This window comes from Cynoglossus semilaevis, chromosome 1, assembly GCF_000523025.1.
Source record: "Cynoglossus semilaevis isolate Cse_v1.0 chromosome 1, Cse_v1.0, whole genome shotgun sequence".
Lineage (NCBI taxonomy): Eukaryota > Metazoa > Chordata > Actinopteri > Pleuronectiformes > Cynoglossidae > Cynoglossus > Cynoglossus semilaevis.
In genome coordinates, this window is record NC_024307.1 from 1,904,970 (window position 1) to 1,915,374 (window position 10,405).

The window sequence follows — 10,405 nt, forward strand, 5'->3', positions numbered from 1 at the left end:
TTAAATCCAGTCAATATAAAGCAGGAGTTGAAGAGTTCCATCAGGCAACTGTACTGTACTGTACTGTACTGTACTGTACTGTACTGTACTGTACTGCACTGTACTGTACTGTACTACACTGTACTGTACTACACTGTACTGCACTGTACTGCACTGTACTGCACTGTACTGTACTGCACTGGTGGTGTTGGAACAAAAGGTCAAAGAACTGTTTGTTCTAGAGTTCCAGCAGTGATAAGAAGAAGGAACCAGAACAAAGGTGTTGATCTTTCTGACTGTTTCTGAGTGTTTCTGACTGTTGTTGTAGGTGATCCGCTGCAGAGCCGCTGTAGCCTGGGGGGCCGGGAGACCCCTGGAGGTGGAGGAGGTGGAAGTGTCTCCTCCTAAAGCTGGGGAGGTCCGTGTGAAGGTAAAGACCTGAGTCCAGTCTGTTGGTCTGACTGTTGGTCTGACTGTAGTACCAAATATGTCAAAGTAATAGTACTCAGAGGTACAAGTATCACGGTCCATGGTTCAGGACTGAAGTCAGTACCATGGACTTGTCCCTGCTCCGTCTCACCTGCTCCTGTATTTCAGATCGTGGCCACCGGGGTGTGTCACACTGACTCCTACACACTGAGCGGCTCCGACCCAGAAGGAGTTTTTCCCGTGGTGCTGGGTCACGAAGGAGCTGGTCTGGTGGAGAGCGTCGGTGAAGGAGTCGTCGACTTTGCACCAGGTTCTGGTCCCGTACAGTATTTAACACCGACCACGTGGATTTGATCTGACCTTTGTCCACACCTTGACCTCTGACCTTCCCTTAAAGATGTTGAACTTTTTGACTTACCATCCACGGCCTCGTCTCTATATCCAGTGAAACCCACGCTCTGGTCCATGTGGTTATGTCCCTCAGGGTCAAAGGTCATCCAGATTTAGCAGCAGTTTCTGCCTCTGGTACAAACACACAGAGAGACAATAGGATATTATACAATATACACTACAATATACTACAATGTACAATATACACTACAATATACTACAATGTACAATATACACTACAATATACTGCAATGTACAATATACACTACAATATACTGCAATGTACAATATACACTACAATATACTGCAATGTACAATATACACTACAGTATACTACAATGTACAATATACACTACAATATACTGCAATGTACAATATACACTACAGTATACTACAATGTACAATATACACTACAATATACTGCAATTGTACAATATACACAATATACTACAATGTACAATATACACTACAATATACTACAATGTACAATATACACTACAATATACTACAATGTACAATATACACTACAATATACTACAATGTACAATATACACTACAATATACTACAATGTACAATATACACTACAGTATACTACAGTACACTACAGTATACTACAGTACACTATAATATACTGTTACGTCCCCAGTCTAAGTGAACTGGTACGCAGTACTATTTTATAGAGTTTATAGTTTTTTAATTAACATTTTATTTTGTTAGTACATGAGAAACAAGCAACAAACAAAACTCTGAACTTGGGAAATATTACTTCAATATTACTTCAATACTACTTCAATACTACTTCAACACACATTATCGAGTATCGACTGTTTTGTAACGTTGGTGAATCGAACATCGTCGTTCGTCCTCTCAGATTTGCATGAGCTTACAGTGACATCTACTGGTGACAACACTGTAACTGCAGTTCAAACATTAAACTAAACTTTCATGTACTGTTTGGAAACACAAACACACATATATTTATATATATATTGTATTTACTTTGTTTGTGTTGGCTGTCGGGTCGAGGCTCGGTGGTTCTGTTGTGGTTCTGTTCTGGTTCTGTTGTGGTTCTGTTGTGGTTCTGTTCTGGTTCTGTTGTGGTTCTGTTGTGACCAGAGGTCGGATTGCTGACGGCTGTGTGTTCTTCTGACTTCAGGGGACGCGGTCATACCTCTGTACGTCCCTCAGTGCCGAGAGTGCAAGTTCTGTCGAAATCCCAAAACCAACCTGTGCCAGAAGATCAGGTACCAGTGGTGGATGATCTGTGTGGCTGCTGGTCCAGCAGAGAGATTAAAACCCGCTTTCCTCTGGTTCCTGTCTTCAAGGCTGACTCAGGGCAGAGGTTTGATGCCGGACGGGACCACTCGGTTCTCCTGCAGGGGGCAGGACCTGTTCCACTTCATGGGCTGCAGCACCTTCTCGGAGTACACCGTGGTGGCCCAGATCTCTCTGGCCAAGGTGGACCCCAGCGCCCCCCTGGACAAGGTCTGTCTGCTGGGCTGCGGGATCACCACCGGTTACGGAGCGGCTTTAAACACGGCTAAGGCGAGTGATCGACCAATCATCAATCAGTCTGAACAGGACGACTAATAATGAGGTCCACAGGAAATGACATCACAATATGAATGTGTTTCTACGGCAGCTGGTATAGATGAGTTAGTGAGAAGACGTCACCTTGTTAACCAAGAACCAGGTGAGGTGACGTCTGGACCAGATACCGCTGGTCTGTTGAACAGTCTCAGACGGTCGGTCGGTCGGTCGGTCGACAGTCGGCCGTCTTATGATGTTGACGTGTGTTACCGCTGGGCTGTGAGTAAACATCGGTACCAGCGGCAGCTCCACCTGACGTGGGCCTCTCCCCGGTGTCTGTCAGGTCGAGCCGGGCTCCACCTGCGCGGTCTTCGGTCTGGGGGCTCTGGGCCTGGCGGCGGTCATGGGCTGTAGAGCGGCCGGAGCGGCCCGCATCATTGGAGTGGACGTCAACCCCGACAAGTTTCCCACGGCGCGAGAGTTCGGGGTCACAGAGGTCGTCAACCCCAGAGAACACAACAAACCGACCCAAGACGTCCTGGCGGAGATGACCGACGGGGGGGTGGACTATTCCTTCGAGTGTGTGGGAAACGTAGACATCATGGTAAGACTTGGAGAGTCACTGGTCATCTTGACCTTTGACCCCGTGGACAAACACACATACTGACGGTACTGCATGGCCCATGAAAGTACTACACAAAAATACACAACAATACTAGTGTTTTATCACCAGGCTTTTCATTTTTGTCTTAACTGTGATGAAAGTTAGTTTTTACAAATATATAGTTTCCACTAAAAAGGTAACAACATTCGACCTTTGACCTTTGACGACGTTCCTAAGTTTGGGAATAAGCCAGTACTGGGATCATTACTCTGTAAGGTACCTTACAGACGTCAGTGGCTTCTTAAAACCAAATGTCACCTGGTATCACCTGGTATCACCTGGTATCACCTGGTATCACCTGGTACTGTCTCCTGGTGACAGAGAGCAGCTCTGGAGGCCTGCCACAAAGGCTGGGGCACCAGTGTCATCATCGGCGTGGCAGCAGCTGGACAGGAGATCTCCACCCGACCGTTCCAGCTGGTGACGGGACGCACCTGGAAAGGCACAGCGTTTGGAGGTACCAGTGTGTGTGTGTGTGTGTGTGTGTGTGTGCAGTAACCACATCCGGTTGGACGTTGGTTTAACGCTAACGCGGCTCCAAACTGACGAACATGTTCAGTGTTTTGTGTTGACGTTTTGTTCACTTTCTTTCAAATGTCCGACTGTTGTTGTTGTTGTTGTTGTTGGATGGAGCGTCGGGGTTGTCGGACTGAGGTCGTGGTCAAAATTTCCCCGCATAACAGGGTCAATCAATCAATAATCAAGAAATAATCAAGAAATAATCAATCAATCAATAATCAAGAAATAATCAAGAAATAATCAATCAATCAATAATCAAGAAATAATCAAGAAATAATCAATCAATCAATAATCAAGAAATAATCAAGAAATAATCAATCAATCAATAATCAAGAAATAATCAAGAAATAATCAATCAATCAATAATCAAGAAATAATCAAGAAATAATCAATCAATCAATAATCAAGAAATAATCAAATGCTGCTCCATAAAGAAATAATCAAGAAATAATCAAGAAATAATCAATCAATCAATAATCAAGAAATAATCAAGAAATAATCAATCAATCAATAATCAAGAAATAATCAAGAAATAATAAATAATCAATGAAAATTAATCAAGAAATAATCAATAAATAATCAATACATATCCTTTTATTTCCTGGTTTCCTGAGTGTTTCATTTAGACAACAGTCAGACTCCAACAGTCAGACTCCAACCTCCAGTCACCACGGCAGGCCACGGTGGGATTCCAACCTGTGACCCAGATGATGAGGTCTACGGCCCTCTCACCACTGGTCCACAGACGACGACGACGACAACGACGACGTCTTTATTCGGCCATAGTAGATCACCAGAAGGTGGTGCTGAAATGATCGACTAAATGTTCAAATTCAGAACCAGAGTAAAGATAATCAGAGATGTTGAAGATCTTTGTCAGGGTCTTTCTTCAATTCCTGCCAGTAAATCAGCGTCGTCTTCAACTAAACAGGCGGAGACTTCAGTCGATGATGAGGTCGTTTAAACTAGAAGATTATATACAAATTAACTGACTCATCACTGCGTCATAGCCACCGTCCACCACCGAGTGGTGATAAAAAGCAACTGGTCCATCAAGGCGTGAAGAGTTGACGGAGTCATCTGAGAACGTCAAAGAATGAATTAGCACGTGTGTTAGCATGTGTGTTTATTAGCACTCTGAGGTCACACTGTCTGTTTCACCAAGCACTGACAAAAGTACTGCACTGTGTGTGTACTGTGTGTACACTCATTTGGACCTTCACTGGAGAACGTGTTAGAATCCTGTTTGTGGAACGTCCGGTCCACATTCTTCCTGCAGTAAAACTACAGTAACTGTACTACATAGTCGTAGTATCTATGGTCTCTCATTGTTGGCGGGGGGGGGGGGGGGGGGGGTTAACAGCTCCTGGTCTGGGGGTCATAATATCTCAGTAAGTGTTTTATGAGGGGGGGTTCAACTTTTTTTTTTTTAATCAATCCAGATTTTTAAAACACTGCTTTATTTCCCTTTGGTGTAGTACTATAGTAGTACTGCAGTACACTGAATCCTAGACAATGGCATAGATGTTTTGTGAGAACATGAAACAGGAAGTCTCTAAAAACCTGAACAACAACAATAAAAAAAGGAACTTTTTTGTTGTTGTGGTTGTTGTGAATAAACAACAACCACAATAACAACAACCAGATCAACAACAACAACCAGATCAACAACAACAACCAGATCAACGTAAAGCTTCAGTAACTGCTCTGTTTGAGGATTTTCGGACCACATACTGAAACACATTGTGTTGTTGATCAGTGAGCAGCTGTCCACCAGGTGGTGCTACACCACAGCTCAGTGACCACTAGTCTTCAAACTGATCTGGTCACAGTGACCAACACATGTTGAGCTGCCGGTTCCTCCGGGTTCTACCAGGGTTCTACCACGGTCTTCACTCAGAACACCACACAGAAAGCCATGGAGGATGTCGTTACAGGGTGGAGCCACAGAGTGGAGCCACAGGGACATGAATACTTTACTCCGAGCAGACAGTTTAGAGTAACCCACAGGTGATATAAGACACATTCAAGTACTTCAGCCGTAGTTTGAGAAACCATGATTTAATGGAGAGAACATCCAGAGCTCCGTCAGGTGGCGCCTCGTGGTCCAAACCTGTGGGTTTCTGTAGGAACCCCAGGTTTGACCCGTGTCCGTGTCAGTCCGGTCCGGTCCGGTCCTCAGAGGGTTCCTGTCCAGACTACATTTGGCTCAGGAAGTGAGCCTGACTGTTCTCCTCATGGCGGCGGGTGAGAATCTCACAGCCCGTCTCCGTCACCAACAGGGTGTGTTCAAACTGAGCCGAGCGCCTCCCGTCCCTGGTCACGGCCGTCCAGCCGTCGGGCCAGGTCTCGTCCTGCCAACCTCCTGAAACGGCACAGAAAGACCATGACTGGACCAGGACTGGACTGGACCACGACTGGACATCTTGATCACAGACGTATAGACATATTTACAAACACACACACACACACATATATATATACACACATATATACAAACTTACATACATACATACACAGTGTTCCCTCTATATCGCAGCTCACCTTTCACTCCAGTACATCGCAGATGATGTTTTTAATCAGATATCGTAACATTTCCGCTATATTGCGATAATTTACTGTATTTTTTAATTTACTGTAAAGTTTTGAAATAGTTTCCTCATTTTCGTAAAAAAAAAATTTTTAGCCTAAAAATGAATAAAGTATATAAATAAACGAAAAGATATTTTGCGACACATACATAGAGGTGAATGAAAAAACGTACAGTATATGGTATTTAATTAATGTAGGGTAATGACCTAACTTGGACACAGGAGGGCGCTGTTGTTGCTCGCGCCTCCAGAGTCAGGCGGTTGTGGCTGTTTTTGTTGTTGACGGGACACCGTATTTTTGGCGCTGTTGATTCTGTGTCTGTGTTTGTCTGTATCTCAGTAAAGAGGAGAAAAAGAGGTCACGTGATGACGGTGTGTAAAAAAAAAAAAAAGGTCATCGGTCTGAGCCAGAAACATTTACTATACTTAACCATTACCACCAGCAGGGGGTAGTCACCCTCTTTGTCTAAACTCAGCAGCGATGTCTACGTTCTACAGCAGCCCCTGCAGGATGAACATGACCAGGACCAAGACATCGACGTTGATCTTGACGATCATCGTCGTCATCGTCATCATCGTCATACGTCACCGCACAGCAAAATCTTCCTCTTCATCCTAGAATATCAACTGTCGTATCTGTTTTCTCATTCATAATTTAAAATGACATTTACTTTTTCATGTGGATTTTAATTCATAATTAAAATGATTTTCACATTGTTTTTTCATGGTCGTGTATGTCATGTATTTAACGTATTGTACTGTATGGGTACTATATGTCTTATATTTCCATTCTACAACTCTACTGTGAATATAACAGTGTGGGGGGGGGTTAGTAAAGGGTTAATATATATACGTCAATAATAGAATAACTATCTCGCCTCTAATTCGCAGATTTTGCTTTTTCGCGGTCGCTCTTTTAACGCAGCTACGACAACAGTAGAGGGATCACTGTATACATAAACATAAATATATACAAATATTTATACATGCATACACAATATAAACATATATTCATACACACAGATACACACACACACATATATGTAGCAGACTGACCTTCACAGATCATGGGCTCGATGGTGAACACGTGACCAGGCTTCATCACACCGACTGCTTTGTTTTCTGGGGAGTCAACAACAAACAGCAGCTGTGTTAAAACAGGTGACCGTCGACGTTAACGTTACATTTACGTTTCTGGAGCGACACCCACTGGCGTAGTGTGGCACGTTGGGGGCGGTGTGAAACAGTCGGTGGATCCCGTGGCCACAGTAGCTGCGCACCACAGAGAAGCCGTTGGCCTGAGCGTGTTTCTGGATGATGTTTCCTAACTCTCTGTAACGGACGCCAGGTTTGACTGGAGGAGACGACAGACCACAACTTCAGGACTGCAGTACTCCAGAACAAACACAGGTACACGGTACACACAGAACACAGTACTGTACGGGTGCAGTGCAGTCAGGCAGTAATACACCATTAACAAGTACAATAAAAAGGAGGCGGAGCTTCAGTCGTACCAGAGTCGATAGCTTGCATAAGACATTCGTACGTGGTCTGGACCAGCTTCTTCGCTTCTTCGTCCACCTCACCGACAAAGAAGGTTTCATTCAGGTCACCATGGAAACCGTTGTGGTAGACGGTGATGTCCACTGTGCACAAGTGAAGACACGTGATGAAAGAGTCATTGTTTTGGAACATGAGAGGATACACCCGGTCAATATGTGGTACTAAAGTCGCTGTAGTACTGAGTACAGCCAAGAGATGGCAGCAGAGGGCAACTGACGTCATATAGCTCACCGATCAAAGTTACCTGAGTGAGGTACGTACACTCTTGTTTCAGCGATGTTAACAACATGCTAATAAGCAGCTAGCAACAACAGAAAGCTACAGGGGCAGGTCATGTCTACGGGGTAGTTATCAAACACCCCGCTGTCGTCACTCAGCGACAGGAATTCTGGGAGCTTTAGTCCTTCAGAACCAAGCCTTGGGTTCTAGTCCAGTCTAAAGTTCTAACGGCCTACAGAACAAACCTGGAACACACCTGGAACTTTCCAAGTTCCTGTAAAGTTCTCTTCTCTGTACAAATAAAAAACCTGTTGTTCTTTGTGTCGGCTGTAGTGAGGAACGTTCACCTACACTGGGATAAAGAACAACGTAGAACAAAGAACTATGACATGAGTGGTCAACACGTCCAGAGAGACGGGGCGGGACACTGACCCCCCCCTCCCACAAACCCTTTCCCAACAGTACTGACATGAATCTCTCAAAGATATAATCCTATGTCTTGGATGAAGCCAGGGGTCAGAGGTCAGAGGTCAGGTACCGTTGAGGATGTCTCCGTCCTGCAGCTGTCTTCTGTCTGGGATGCCGTGACAGATGACTTCATTGACTGAGGTGCAGCAGGACTTTGGAAAGTTGTAGTAGTTGAGGGGGGAGGGGTAGCAGTTCCGTGCAGTACAGGCCTGAGCAGAACGTAAGGCAGAACGTCAGGCAGAACGTAAGGCAGAACATCAGACAGAACGTCAGACAGAACGTAAGGCAGAACATCGGGCAGAACATCAGACAGAACGTAAGGCAGAATGTAAGGCAAAACATAAGGCAGAACGTAAGGCAGAACGTAAGGCAGAACATCGGGCAGAACATCAGACAAAACATAAGGCAGAACGTAAGGCAGAACGTAAGGCAGAACGTAAGGCAGAACATCGGGCAGAACATCAGACAGAACGTAAGGCAGAACATCAGACAGAACGTCAGACAGAACGTCAGGCAGAACATCGGGCAGAACATCAGACAAAACATAAGGCAGAACGTAAGGCAGAACGTCAGACAGAACGTCAGGCAGAACATCGGGCAGAACATCAGACAAAACATAAGGCAGAACGTAAGGCAGAACGTCAGACAGAACATCGGGCAGAACATCAGACAGAACGTAAGGCAGAACATCAGACAGAACGTCAGACAGAACGTAAGGCAGAACGTCAGGCAGAACATCAGACAGAACGTCATTAAAACGTTCTACCAGTCTAACAGGTCAGACTTCAGACCAGGGTCCAGAGTCTCCACTCCACAGTGTCCACACTGTCATATATGTATGTACACTGTCGTATATGTACACTGTCATATATGTATTTACAGTGTCATATATGTACACTGTCATATATGTATTTACAGTGTTATATACTGTATTTACACTGTCATATATGTACACTGTCATATAAGTACACTGTCATATATGTACACTGTCATATATGTATTTACAGTGTTATATACTGTATTTACACTGTCATATATGTACACTGTCATATAAGTACACTGTCATATATGTACACTGTCATATAAGTACACTGTCATATATGTACACTGTCATATTTGTACACTGTCATATATGTACACTGTCATATAAGTACACTGTCATATATGTACACTGTCATATACTGTATGTACAGTGTCATATATGTACACTGTCATATATGTATTTACAGTGTCATATATGTACACTGTCATATACTGTATGTACAGTGTCATATATGTACACTGTCATATATGTACACTGTCATATATTTACACTGTCATATATGTACACTGTCATATATTTACACTGTCATATATGTACACTGTCATATACTGTATGTACACTGTCATATATGTACACTGTCATATACTGTATGTACAGTGTCAGTGGAACATGGAGCTACAGTCTTAGTTCAAGGTTCCACACACACACAACTTCAATGATGTAACAATTAAAGAGGTCTACAGACGGACCCTTCAGTCATACTGTCTACAGACGGACTACACAGTCTGTGTGTGTGTGTGTGTACCAGGTGAACAGCGTGATCGATCTCTTCCGTGGTCACTCCTGGCTTCACCATCACAGCTGCGATGTCCAGGACTTCTCTTGCCAGCTGCAAACAACGTGAGAGAAAAAGTGAAGAAACAGAACCAAAGGGGTCAAGGGTCAAGGGGTCGGGGGGGTTCCAGTTTTACCTTGGACACCACCCTCATGCCTTCGATGTCCTCTGGAGACAGGATCTTGATCTGGGACGTTCCTTTCAGAAACTGCTCAGACTCGGACATTCCTGTGGGATGACCTGGAGGTCAGGGGTCAGGGATCATCCTCATGTTCAACACTGAAACACAGAGGGGCTGGAACCTTCTCCTAGACCCCAGACCCTTGGACTGAGGTCCCTGCTTTAATGATGAGTCATCAGTGTGTCAGGAGGCACAGAGTAAAGCAGGGGCTATGAGTCTGTTGATACAGAGCGCCTCCTGCTGGTGTCAGCAGCTGGGTGGTGGTGGTGGTGC

The 10,405-nt window shown here is 44.4% G+C and overlaps 2 protein-coding genes across 7 annotated transcripts in view; one reads left to right on the forward strand and one right to left on the reverse strand.

Moving 5' to 3' along the window:
* The window catches only part of LOC103381022 (alcohol dehydrogenase class-3 chain L-like), a 3,798-nt gene extending 211 nt beyond the window's left edge, over positions 1 to 3,587 (forward strand). The window contains exons 2-7 of the mRNA XM_017040120.2: positions 308 to 409; positions 577 to 718; positions 1,956 to 2,043; positions 2,125 to 2,344; positions 2,673 to 2,933; positions 3,315 to 3,587. Of these exons, the coding sequence (XP_016895609.1) occupies positions 308 to 409; positions 577 to 718; positions 1,956 to 2,043; positions 2,125 to 2,344; positions 2,673 to 2,933; positions 3,315 to 3,491 (990 nt within the window). The 3' untranslated portion in view covers positions 3,492 to 3,587. The remainder of the gene's footprint in view (positions 1 to 307; positions 410 to 576; positions 719 to 1,955; positions 2,044 to 2,124; positions 2,345 to 2,672; positions 2,934 to 3,314) is intronic.
* A 1,316-nt stretch (positions 3,588 to 4,903) lies between these two features.
* The window catches only part of metap1 (methionyl aminopeptidase 1), a 10,119-nt gene continuing 4,617 nt past the window's right edge, over positions 4,904 to 10,405 (reverse strand). For 3 of the 6 annotated variants that reach the window (XM_008311007.3, XM_025058988.1, XM_025059002.1), the window contains 7 exons: positions 10,088 to 10,191; positions 9,922 to 10,005; positions 8,424 to 8,562; positions 7,618 to 7,749; positions 7,314 to 7,457; positions 7,160 to 7,225; positions 4,904 to 5,877 (listed from right to left, as the gene is read on the reverse strand). In XM_008311007.3, the coding sequence (XP_008309229.1) occupies positions 5,711 to 5,877; positions 7,160 to 7,225; positions 7,314 to 7,457; positions 7,618 to 7,749; positions 8,424 to 8,562; positions 9,922 to 10,005; positions 10,088 to 10,191 (836 nt within the window). In that variant the 3' untranslated portion in view covers positions 4,904 to 5,710. Of the gene's footprint in view, positions 5,878 to 5,905; positions 6,719 to 7,159; positions 7,226 to 7,313; positions 7,458 to 7,617; positions 7,750 to 8,423; positions 8,563 to 9,921; positions 10,006 to 10,087; positions 10,192 to 10,405 lie in introns of those variants that run through there. The other 3 variants (XR_003050751.1, XM_008311078.3, XM_025058994.1) reach the window with 3 other exon arrangements.